Source organism: Copadichromis virginalis, linkage group LG23 (genome assembly GCF_057382275.1).
Source record: "Copadichromis virginalis isolate Kocher_CV1m ecotype Utaka linkage group LG23, C_Virginalis_male_GT1.1, whole genome shotgun sequence".
Taxonomy (NCBI): Eukaryota; Metazoa; Chordata; class Actinopteri; order Cichliformes; family Cichlidae; genus Copadichromis; species Copadichromis virginalis.
Window position 1 is genome coordinate 45,789,335 of NC_140639.1, and position 13,084 is coordinate 45,802,418.

The following is a 13,084-nucleotide window of genomic DNA, read 5'->3' on the forward strand; positions in this document are numbered from 1 at the left end:
AGTATATCATATGCAAAGGCTCCATTTCTCTCTCATTTTGTATGGCAGTTTGCATAAAATGATTTTCATGTTCTTTGGCATATCCAGTTCCTGCATACATTGCAGGGTTTTCATGACATTACAACTCCCATGTAAGAACAGAGAATGAGCTTTCAATGATTTCACATCTTCTTTTTTAATGGCAGGCCAGGATAATGTCTTTTCAATGTACGCAGTTGCGAGTTTATATTCATTTCCAGTGTTCTTTGAGCATTTGCTTTGCTTGTATATAGCCTTTTCCTGCAGCCATATATTGGCAACTGTGTACTAGCTCTCTTGGCTGTCATGTTGTAAACTGTTCCAAACAATACAGTACAATACAATACAATTTTTTCCACTCCTTGTTCAAACGCGCCGATGAAAGAGATGTACTGAAGAGGATCACCATTGAATACAGGGATTTTCCTAGATGGTATAGATCAGGGGTCTGCAACCTTTAACACCCAAAGAGCCACTTGGACCCGGTTTCCACGCAAAAGAAAACACTGGGAGCCGCAAATACTTTTTGAAATCTAAAATGAAGATAACACTGTATATATTGTTTTTTACTTTTATGCTTTGTGTGAACAACTAAAGTAAGTAAGTAAAGTTTATTTATTAAGCGCTTTTCACAGACAGGCAGTCACAAAGCGCTGTACACAAATATTAAAATAAACAATACAATCAATAGACATTATACACAATGTAAAAGATCAAATGTAAATAATGTAAAGAATATAAAATACGTAGATCAACAAAAGGCTTGTTTGAACAGAAAAGTTTTTAACTGCTTTTTAAAAGAATCCATAGAGCAAATAAGGTGTGTTACTTATGAAATCCATGAAGTGCTGCAGAGAAAATTACATTTTATTTATGTAATTAACACATTTTGAACTCTTAAAGAAATATAACAAAAAGGAAAGACACCCAGCTGAACTAAAATGATCCAGCAAACAAAAACTGTTGTGTGCCACCCTTATATCGCCTTTGGGCTTTTGGAGCCTTGACCTGACTTTTAAAAAGTAATTGGAAAAAAAGCTCTATGCTGCTAACAAAAATATATATATATATTTGCAAAATTCTGCCTAAATATGTATTTTACCTGGTTAATGTGTGTGGCGGGGCGTGGTCTGCAGCGCCGCTGCAGGGGAGGCGACGCACCTGAGCGGCACCCGCGATCACGCCTCGCCGCCTTAAAGTCTGTGCTCTCTCTGCTGTTGTGTTGTCGGGCTGTGAGCTGAAAAGCTACAGCCGGCTGTGTGCGTACAGCAACCGTGTGTGAAAAGTGGTCAATAAAGAGATGCTGAAAAGCCTGTTCATGCAAACATCGTCGGGTCTGCCGTGATATGTTTACAACGGGACTTCTGCTCCTGAACCTCTGCGCACAGCGGCTGCAAATCGGGGTTGTACGAAGTCACTTTCATCTTTACGCAGGACTGTAAGCTGTCATCTGTGAGGCGTGAGTGGTGTTTGTTTTAACATAGTTCATGGTGGAGCTGCTGACATAATGTGGATCCGAAGATCCATAACTGGCCTACCTGGGGTCGAAAGTCTCGATAAATGCACGGCGTTTCGGCGGGTACACCGGCTTCCGCGAGTGTGACACTTATTTTGAGCAGTGAAAAAATAATAAGATATAATTTTATTTTTATATTTCAAAATCACAATAATCTTCCGATTTAGAACTACAAGTTAAAAAAAGAACTAAACACAAATAAAATACACTTCAGCGAAATACTTCTAATTTATTTTTCCCAAACCACGCGGAGCGCCGCAGTATAAGGACAAAAGAGTCGCATGCGGCTCCAGAGCCGCAGGTTGCCGACCCCTGGTATAGATTGTAGCAGCCTTGGCATCAAGAATGACAGAAGAGTCTCTAACGGGTGCAGCCATTTATTTCCTCTCCACACACGGCTGATTCTCTTGACATTCAGCACCGTGAAAACTATAAAATAAGAAAAAGTTGATACCGTACAGTACTTTTTGAACTAATAACAATGAGCAATAACAACAATGAGCTTAAGTTAATTCAGGTAAGTTCAAAACAAGTAATTCTGAGATATACAGTCACAGATTAAATAAAACAAAAGGGGTTACTTCAAACAGCATCAAGGGGTTACACAGTTCAGTTAAATAAAATATAACAACAGATCACCTCTCATCACATACCTCAGTCCGCTTGCCAACTGCCCTGTTACTGTAAAACCTTAATAAACCACGGTGAAGCAAAATGTCTTGTGCTTAAGACTCTATGTGAAAGTTAAAATATATATGTTCAGTGCACATAGAGATATAGAGTATATAGTTACATAGTTATACATATCATACAAAAATCCTCCACACGGAGAGTATCCTGTCAAACTCCATCACAGTGTGGTACGGGAACTGCACCACTCAGGACAGAAAGGCTTTCTAGCGTGTCATTAAAATGGCACAACTCATCTGTGGAGTACCCCTCCCATCACTACAGGACATTTACAACACTTGGGTCAGGAAAAGGGGTTCATCAAGGACCGCACCCACCCACAGCACACATTGTTCACACTCCTGCCATCTGGCAGATGCTGCCTAAATGTGAAAGCAAGGAGCACGAGACTAAAAAACTGTTTCTATCCACAGGCCATCAGGCTACTAAATCTCTGACTTACTGTCAAACTGTAATTATCCATAACTGTAAATCTGTTGTGTGAAGGGAACCTGCAAAGTAAGAATTTCATTGCTCTTCATAACCATCTGTATTTTGCAGTGTACATCACAATAAGCTTCTTGACTCTTGAATCTTTAGTTTACTACCTTTTGTTTCCGAGTCCTGCATTTGGGTCCTACCTCTGCTTGCCACACAGCACCACCATGAGCAGCAAGTGTTTTTGTCACAAAATGTACTTGATAATGAGGGTGAGAAACTGCAATAACATCTCTCAGGAGTCCCAAAGGCCGAGAGGTGTAGCTCTCTTCACTACAACACAGACACAGGTCGGTTCTTTGAAACAGGGGTTTATTACTTGGGCTTTCTCTGCTCTTTAGTTATACCATCGAGTCTTCAGGCCTTAACCCCAGTACACCATTATGCCAATACACAGTGAGAACTGTTTAAATTGAGTGAACGGTACACACACATTAGCAATTTTACAGTACATATATTTAGTCCAAACATAAAATAAAGACAGAAATACCTCGTTGACCGCTTGTCCTGAAAAGAGGTCCTGATGTCTTTGTGTTACTTTGCCTTGATTTCAATAAACCTTTAGTTTAGCTTAGCAGAGCTTCATGAGTGACATCTGCTCACCCGCAGTCCAAGAAAGAAATATACTCTCTCATTGTACTCTCTCTTGTATAATCTCGCTAAGGGTGTTCTCATGAGACATTAGCCCTTACACATTACACATATACATTTTAAATGAAGACATTTTTAACATGAAATTACATATTCATGAAATTACACAATCCATGATAAATCAGTCATCCACATCATGAGCTCTAAATAGAACATTGTTTAACAGCATTTACAAGAGGCAATGAGAAGCCTGGCATGCCAGACTGCTAGACCCTGCTACGTATGTGTCAAGAACAGGGTCCCAGGTGCTCCACACTATATCTGTGCAGTTTTATCTCAAACGACTGCATGATTCCAGAGAACTTAAATGACCTTTATGCTCAAATGAAACAGGTTCAATAGAATGTGATGACATATCAAAAATTCTGTGAAAATCTTTGTGTTCTCATGAAAATCTAAGTGTTTCTTCTTCTTCCTCACCTACTAAACATTTGTGCAGATGTTCATCTGTTTAATGTCAAACTGCTGCCATACTCTTGAGAAATTAAAGCACAACTCTGCTCAAATTGAATAATTTGAAAGGAATGTGATAACTTAATAAACAAAAAATTACAAAACAATCATATCTGATATCACATATGATAACAGATATCATAATGATATGAAATTCTCAATGAATTTCTCTTTTTTGTGACTCACACTACAAGCTTAAAAATTGTCATCTCAAACCGCTGCAATATTCTTTAGAAAATAAAAAACAATTATGATAATTTCATTATATCATTCTGCTAAAAAGTTTATTAATATTCCTTATCACAATGTTCCTTTCCAGTTTTGAAGATCAGTTCATTTTATTTCAATCAATAACTTTTTTTGTTCATTCCTATTAACACAAACTTGCCAACATGATGTTTTTTACTTTTCACATACATTATATACCATATGGAGTACAGTTGAATGTTTATCATTTAGTCCTGTGTACAGAAATGGTTGCAGAACTTGAGAAACCGGAGATGAACTTAACAGCTTGAATGTTTCATCAAAACACAGATGCAAAATCAGAGGAACACTGGAGCCAGGAATAGTTTTGCACTCCTTGCTCTGTGTTCCCAAGTTTTTGTTCTAGGGAAAATTGCGGAGTGCAAAAAATTGGAAACAAGTAACGTAAAATTATGACGATAGGACATGACAAAGGACAGTGGAAGATGGAGACAATAACTGCAGAATGAATAACAAGACAATGGGGTTAACTTACATAGAGGAGAACAGGAGTACGATAAATGGGGCGATAAATGCAGATGAAACCGAAACACCAAGGAACAAATCAGGATTAACTAGATGAGGGGAGTAAAATTCAATATCAAGCACTTGGACTATCAAAGTAAAGCAGGAAGTAACACAAACACACATACAGTCAACAGGAAGGGGGAAATGACTGAATGGGAGACAAATAAATAGGGAAACAGACAACCAGGGCACAAAGAGACAAGACAGATACAGGGACACAAGTAGGAAACAGAAAAGAATCATAAAAGAAGGTAAGTTGGAAAAATAAAAACCAAGTAGATAAACTGCATTATAAAGAGAAACTACAGATGATATAATCAATTCTAAAGGAAACTAAACAAACCTAATATACAAAAAGCCAAACTCAAACACAATAGATTCTCAAAAACATCAGGAACATCCAGTAGACGAAAAGGAAAAACTTAAGAATAACTAACAAAGAAAACTATAAATACTAAATCAGAATGAAAATATATCTGGAGCAGATGATAAAAGGTAATATTCAAACTGAAAACTTCAACAAAGGCTAAAACTGAAAACGCTGGGTAAAAATCCCAGGATTATGACAGAAGCAAGTTTTAGATTTTAAGAAATAGATGTTAGTGACACATGCAAATTAAGAAGCTATGCAGCTACAACTACATTAGACTGCCATCAGATAGAGAGAATAATAGAAGTCACATGACCCAAAAAGAAAGTGAAAGGACATTTATAAATCCAAAGTCACACGTCATCTACACCAGTGTGAACAATAAACCAAGGGACGACAACTTCACAGCACAGTTGGACATTCAGGTACGGTAACTTTGTGTTAATAATCCAATGCAAGAAATCCAGTTATTAAATTATTAAATTGACCGGACTGAGTCATCTCTGCCATTTGGTTCAGATTAAGTTAAAAGAATGTAGTTTCTTGAAGAATTTAACGAATTTACTATTTTTTAATTTACTATCTTTTCTGTTTGTTTAATTCACAATTAGTTGATGACAAAAAAAATGGAAAAAATTATAAATATCTTGTCAGGTAAGCTTTTTTTTCATATTATATTCATTGTTGTTCATTGTTCATAACGTCCTTTGATTTAAAAGTCAAAAAAACATTTAATTTAACTTAAAATCTAATAGAACTGAACTGAATATGGAAAAGTGTTGCTAACATGTTTTTACTTTGTCATATTTCAATTGCAGGAAATCGCTCACCACCTCCTCGTAAGATATTTAAAATATGATACAAAATCTCGAAGACAAAACTTGAGGCTTTTACACACCGGACGTGTAAAATCTGTGAAAATATTTCCTATCTTAAAAATATTGTTCAGACTCATCTGTTCTTTTTGCAGCTGTTCACACTGACCGTTTGAGCTGAACAATTCCAGGAAATGTAAACAAAATTCCTGGACTGGAACTTTGGGCGAGGCACGATTGGTTACAGGCAGAGCAACGTTACTGAAATCCATGAGTAAAAAGCAGAATTGATGAAATTATTTATTTATTTATTTTTGCAATTCAAGATCGATTTGTCAGATTTTTTGGATCTGAATAAAATGACCTGAATAACATATAATAACTGCGTCAGACAACGAGTGCCCTCTAAACTCACACGGCACGCCTACTGAATACACAATCAAATGGAAATAGTCACGTAATACTAATTACCTCAAAAACACAGCTACACAATGCGGCTCAGTAAAATAATTTCCTGCCTCGCCTCAAACTGTCCCACTGACATCCTGAACTGTACAAACACACAGCTTCAGCTCCTGGATCCAACCGTTAAATTCTCCCTGCTGCTGTTTTCTTAGTTTCTTACTTTTCTCAGCTCGTCATAGTTTGACGTCGGCTTCAATTTTAGTTTTCACAGTGCGTTTATTGAGGAGGAATTGTCCTCAAAAACACAACGCGTTCAGTGTGTAACAGCCTTAATACATAATGTGTAATTAATTTAAAATGTTATGCTTCCAATGTGACTCATAGAATTTACATTTTTACTTTATAGTGTTAAAGGCAGAAGAGAGGATCATACCATGGGGGTGAGTGTTAAAAGTGTGGTTAATTAGAGAGGTGTACTAGAATTAATAAAAATAACCCTTTTCACCAACTCTGTGTTAATCCTAGAGTCACAATTTTATATCACAAAATCAAAGTGCTGCTCCACATCGAAAGGAGCCAGCTGAGGTGGTTCGGGCATCTGACAAGGATGCCCCCTGGGTGCCTCCTGGGTGAGGTGTTCCAGGCATGTCCCACCGGGAGGAGGCCCCGGGGCAGACCCAGGACACGCTGGAGAGATTATATCTCTCGGCTGGCCTGGGAACGCCTTGGTATTCCCCCGGATAAGCTGGAGGAGGTGGCTGGGGAGAGGGAGGTCTGGGCCTCTTTGCTTAGGCTGCTGCCCCCGCGACCCGGCCTCGGATAAAGCGGATGAAGATGGATGGATGGAAAATCAAAGTCTTTTGACTTGTTTGATCATTTTGTTAACTTATGTTTAATGTCCATTCAATTTTACTTTAAACCCATCTGTGGATCTCACATTTACATTTTGATTCTGAAGTGATTCTCTGCTGAATAAATTTTATACATTCAAATTGTTACAGCAGCACAAACCTCTGAGTCACAATGTGGAATTCACATACACTGAACAAAAATATAAACGCAACACTTTTGTTTTTGCTCCCATTCCCCATGGGATGGACATAGAGACCTAAAATTCATCCCAGATACACAATATAACCATCCCTCCCAAACAGTGGTCACAAATCAGTCCAAATGTGTGGTAGTGGGCACATCTGCTATATTGAGATAATCCATCCCACCTCACAGGTGTGCCACATCAGGATGCTGATCTGACATCATGAGTAGTGCACAGGTGTACCTCAGACTGCCCACAACAAAAGGCCACCCTGGAATGTGCAGTTTTGTCTCACAGCAAAATGCCACAGATGCCACAAGCAATGAGGGAGCGTGCAATTGGCATGCTGACAGCAGGAATGTCAACCAGATCTGTCGCCCGTGCATTGAATGTTCATTTCTCAACCATAAGCCGTCTCCACAGGCGTTTCAGAGAATATGGCAGCACATCCAACCGGCCTCACAACCGCAGACCTCGTGTAACCACACCAGCCCAGGACCTCCACATCCAGCAGGTTCACCTCCAAGATCGTCTGAGACCAGCCACCCAGACAGCTGCTGGAACAATTGGTTTGCACAACCAAACAATTTCTGCACAAACTGTCAGAAACCGTCTGAGGGACGCTCAACTGCATGCCCGTCGTCCTCATCGGGGTCTTGACCTGACTCCAGCTCGTCGCCGTAACAGACTTGTGTGGGCAAATGCTCACATTCGATGGCGTCTGGCACGTTGGAGAGGTGTGCGCTTCACGGATGAATCATGGTTCACATTGTTCAGGGCAGATGGCAGCTGAGAATGTCCCAGTTCTTGCATGGCCAGCATACTCACTGGACATGTCACCCATTGAGCATGTTCGGGATGTGCTTGACCTGGCGTATACGACAGCGTGTACCAGTTCCCACGAATATCCAACAACCTCGCACAGCCATTGAAGTGGAGTGGACCAACATTCCACAGGCCACAATTGACAATCTGATAGACTCCATGCGATGATGTGTTGCACTGCATGAGGCAAATGGTGGTCACACCAGATACTGACCGGTTCTGGGTCCCCAGACCCCCAATAGCGCAAAAAACTGCACATTCCAGGGTGGCCTTTTGTTGTGGGCAGTCTGAGGTACACCTGTGCACTACTCATGATGTCAGATCAGCATCCTGATGTGGCACACCTGTGAGGTGGGATGGATTATCTCAATATGGCAGATGTGCCCACTACCACACATTTGGACTGATTTGTGACCACTGTTTGGGAGGGATGGTTATATTGTGTATCTGGAATGAATTTTAGGTCTCTACGTCCATCCCATGGGGAATGGGAGCAGTAACAAAGGTGTTGCGTTTATATTTTTGTTCAGTGTAGTTTCACATGGTGACACAGAAATGCTTATTTGGTTATTTCAGGCTTCTGACATTGCAGGTAGTAGAAAACAGATGTCAGCCTGTCTCAGTAGTACACCCCTCAAGTGTTTTGCTTGTTTGTTGTTATTTTGTGTTTGTTCATAACACTGTTGTGTAAACTGTAAGTGCACACTAAATCCTATTGTAATTTTCTTTAGAAACAGTGAAAGAGAGCGAGACCTGCAGCTTGTCAGAGCTTACAAGCCTCACAAAGATGTCCAGCATCTCAGAATTATGCTTCATGGACCACCAGGTGCTGGAAAGTCCAGCTTCATCAACTCTGTGGACAGTGCTTTAAGAGGCAAAATCGCAACTCGAGCATTGGCAGATGCAACCTCTGGTGATAGTTTCACTAATGCAGTATGTATGAGGATGTATCTATCCTTATCATAGTTGCACACTCATTTCCTTTGAGGTTTTCTATGACTACAGGAGCGCACTGCAGTGGTAGCTGCTTTATGAGCATTAAACTATAAAAAGAGTGAAAAATAGTCAGCACAACTAGTGTGTCAATTATTTTGAAAACTGTTTAGGGTCTTTAGTATTTGGCACTAATATAACAACACCACATTTTTTATTTACAGTACAGGACATTTAAAATTCAGAAAGGAAATCCAGAAACTTTTTACTCTTTTGTCTTCACTGACACCATGGGGCTTGAGAGGGGCACTGAGAAAGGAATACATGTGGAAGACATCAAACTTGCCATTAGTGGACATGTCAAAGAAGGTTACACGGTATGATGTTTTTCATCCAGATGCTTGTACACAGTCTGTGATACAGAAACTGTATCGTGCAAAAAGGTTTAAGTGACTTTGGGTTTTTTTTCCCCAGTTCAAACCCACAGCTCTCTTGCGTGAATCGGATCCTTACTACAACAGTTCTCCTACTTTAGATGACAAAGTCCAAATTCTGGCTTTTGTTATTCCAGCTGACACAGTGAGCATGATCAGTGATGAAACTTGGAGGAAGATGAAAGAAGTCAGACTACATGCTCGTGACAAAGGTGAGAGCAGATGTTCTACATGTATGATGTCACGATTTCAAATACTAGAAAAACATGAGATAAAGTGATTGCATTGCTTTCTGTATTGGCAGGGATCCCACAAATAGCCATCATGACCAAAATTGATGAAGCCTGTCCCGAAGTCAAAAAAAACATAAAGAACACCTACAAGAGCAAGTACTTGAATGACCAGGTATGTTCCAGGAAGTAACTTTCATGCTGTACATTTCAGTATATTTGAACAGAAACCTCAGCTGGAATCAGTACAAATAATTCAATAAATAATTTATAATCATGTCACTAGTGCAACAATACAGTTTCAGTTTTTAAATGCAATATTTTTTAAACTTAGATGCAAACACTAAACAGGAACCTGGGTATTCTACTGAACTGCATCTTCCTCGTGAAGAACTACCACAAAGAAACTGACACGAATGACAACATAGATTCACTGATACTGTGTGCACTGAAAAAGATCATTGACTATGGAGAGGACTACCTGAATGACCAGGATATAAATGATTGAATGAATGGTTGTATATTGTTGGGTTGAATAATCCTGGCCTGTAACAAATGTTTGAGGGGGATAGAAAATGAAAATGCTCAGTTACTCTTCAGGTTATTTTGCTTTGCTATCATTACAATCACAGTCACACAAAAAGTGAATTTCATCAGAAACTTTATTGTACTGATTTTTGTCTTGTTCTTATTTTATTTCACTTTTTTTCTTTCGTAAATTAAATCCAAATAACCTTCACAGAAAATCAATATGTACTTTTTATTTACTGTATATTCAAAATGGTAATGGCATAAAGAATGACACATATATGCTTGTAACCTGTTGCCTGCTGTGTAACTCAAATAAATCAGTTCAACCCTTGATGTGAGACTGTCCTCTGTGAATCAGTGATTTCTTGTTTTCTAAACTGTAATGAGAGTTTAGAAGCGGAAGAGGATGGATAGATATTTAATGACTTAGGTTATCAACCCATACGAGCATCCAGGTAATTATACAAGTCCAAATTAGGACTTGTATATGTCCTTAGTCGTCCCCCCCTTGGCTATGCATTTGAGAGCTTAATCAGATGTTGCAGATTATTTGGCTTCTAGTTAGAGTCGGACTACTATTCATGAAACTCGTAAGTTTACCTTCTCAGCTTTTTGTTTAGTTATTTCCATTCAGTCTCCGGTGTAGCGGCACATCCTTCTTTGCCACTTCTGCAGGACGTAAAGTTTCTGACTCATGCTTTTCTTAGATTACTTGTATGCTTTTCAGTAGCAAAAATACCAAAACACAAGCCCTTTGATTTGAGGAAATAAAGACTGAAAGAAATGTCTGATGGAAAAGGAAACACTGTGTTGTGCTGCTAAACTTTGAGGTTATAAGTCATCAGTGTTTAAATAAGAAAATGCCAAGAGGAGACTTGGAGCCCCGAGTCTGCATGCAAAACATGAAAACTCCATAGCAGTGATACTTGTTCATACATAGGTGTGGGCTACTTATTCTTTCTTATGGTGCTTTGCTGTTCCAATGAAACAAGAAGATCTCATTTGAAAGTACATTTTTGGCCATCCTGTGATCTCATTTGCTATATTCTCTTAATATCTTAGAGTTATTTCCAAGGGAAAGAATGTTTATGCTAGATTCTGTTTTAAATCAGGTTGTTATCTAAAAGTCACTCTCATAAAAGTGATTTTAGAGTAATGTGCAACAAATGTAATGTCTTCTTGATGCATTCTCAGTCATCCAGGTGAGTAAATCTCCAAAAGTCGATTCTGTTCATCTGGGCGTAGCGTTTTCCGTAGGAGAAACAACCTCCCAGCCCATTGTTCCTTCAGTGGGCTGGTTTCAGTCATTATGCAAATGTACTGTTTATAAGATTGGGGAAACCTGCAGTCAGCTGAGACTGAAGAAATCACTTGGATGAGTGACGAAACATTTTTCCCACGGAAAACGCTAATGCTAGATATTCACAAATTTCATTTCACTAGCTGGGCTCACATCCTCATTTTATGTTTGACAGCTTTTCAGTAGGTAAAGATGAATGATTGGACATGAATTGAGCTATGATTTGGGGAAGGACTGGTGACGGTTCCCGGGCCTGGCAGATCCCCATGTACTAGAATTGAGAACAAGGATGGAGGGAGGGTGGGGCACGTAAACGAGAATGAACAGCTTGCAGAACTGGGGGAACCAATATAGATGACAACCGGAAGGAGCGTGTTAGGAGGTGTGGTCCTGCTCCTGAAATTCCGATACATAATCTCCAACTTTAACAACTTAAGCTGTTTTGTTTTTATGCTTTACACTTTAAACTTCAACATTTTATATTTTCAAATGAAAGCACAGTGATGTTGCTGCATCAGTGTCAAATATTAATTATTCTGGGATTTGATGGTCAAACTATGTGATTTTCCAAATGTGTGTGGAGTAAAATGAACTTTCTCTGATGATGCAAATGTCATGACCAAGAATCATTCAGGATTAACAACACAAACTGTTCTAATAGCAGAAACATAGTCTTATAGTTCTTGGACGTTACCACTAGTTTTACAAACACATTCTTTTTCATGTCTGTCTACGTGGTTTTTATGGATAAAGTGATTTTCAATAGTACAAACATCATCTAACTTTTCTTTGCTCTCCAGTATAAATGCAGGAACCTGCAGGCTTTATTAAAACTGTCATAATTTAACACTCAATGCCGAAAACAGGGTTGATCCATGTTTCTATGAAGACCACTTCATATATCAACAGCTCTGAAAATCCCTTTTGTTTTTAAAAAAGTAATGTAGAACATGATTTCTCTCACTCTGTGTCTCTAAAAACCGCAGCAAACTGGTAATCACTTCTAAACAATGGGTTAGTTTATGGCTCTTTATCAGCCGCAACACCACGTAGCACCTGGATGTTAGAATCTTTTACAAAGCGGCATTGTTACTCCAACCCCCAACCTTCAGGCCCAAGGTGTCTGACCTCTAACCCTTGCTGGCATATGGCCCTCTGAGGCACTTGTGCAGTAGCAGTTGCAGTAGCAGTAGTAGTACTAGTATTGTGCAGCAACCAGGCTTCAAGAGCGGTCACTCTTCTGGCTTGCAAATGGTGAAAACATATCACATACACATGTCACAATCTTAACTGCAAATCAGAAATGCTGCTAGGTAAATTATAAAAGGGGTTTAAACTTTAGGTTTGGCATAGACACAGACTTTATTAGTCCCACTCTGGGGAAATTCACATGTTACAGCAACACAAGGGTCAGCAAGAAAAAATGAATCTGCGATATATTAGAAAAATACAAAAATAAATAAATAAATACTGCACAAATTTAAAATGAGTAAAAAACCTATGTGAGTAATTACTACTGATCTACAAATGGTGGTTATATACAGCAAATACACTCAGAGAATTTTATCATTTTAGCACACAGCCCCTTCCTCTATAAAGCTGAATGTAATTCCTGGTCAGTTCATG

The 13,084-nt window shown here is 39.0% G+C and overlaps 1 protein-coding gene across 2 annotated transcripts; it reads left to right on the top strand.

The window, feature by feature from the left end:
- Positions 1 to 5,292: 5,292 nt before the first annotated feature.
- LOC146681735 (interferon-induced protein 44-like) lies at positions 5,293 to 10,491 on the top strand. Of its 2 annotated transcripts, none has more exons than XM_085449317.1 (9): positions 5,293 to 5,374; positions 5,561 to 5,603; positions 5,768 to 5,788; positions 6,576 to 6,609; positions 8,762 to 8,963; positions 9,188 to 9,340; positions 9,438 to 9,609; positions 9,702 to 9,802; positions 9,962 to 10,491. In XM_085449317.1, exons 2-9 carry the CDS (start codon positions 5,564 to 5,566, stop codon positions 10,133 to 10,135), a joined length of 897 nt encoding a protein of 298 aa, XP_085305443.1. In that variant the 5' UTR covers positions 5,293 to 5,374; positions 5,561 to 5,563; the 3' UTR covers positions 10,136 to 10,491. The 2 variants fall into 2 exon arrangements, with proteins under 2 accessions (XP_085305443.1, XP_085305444.1); XM_085449318.1 differs by having other exon boundaries at positions 8,768 to 8,963.
- The last annotated feature ends 2,593 nt before the right edge of the window (positions 10,492 to 13,084 follow it).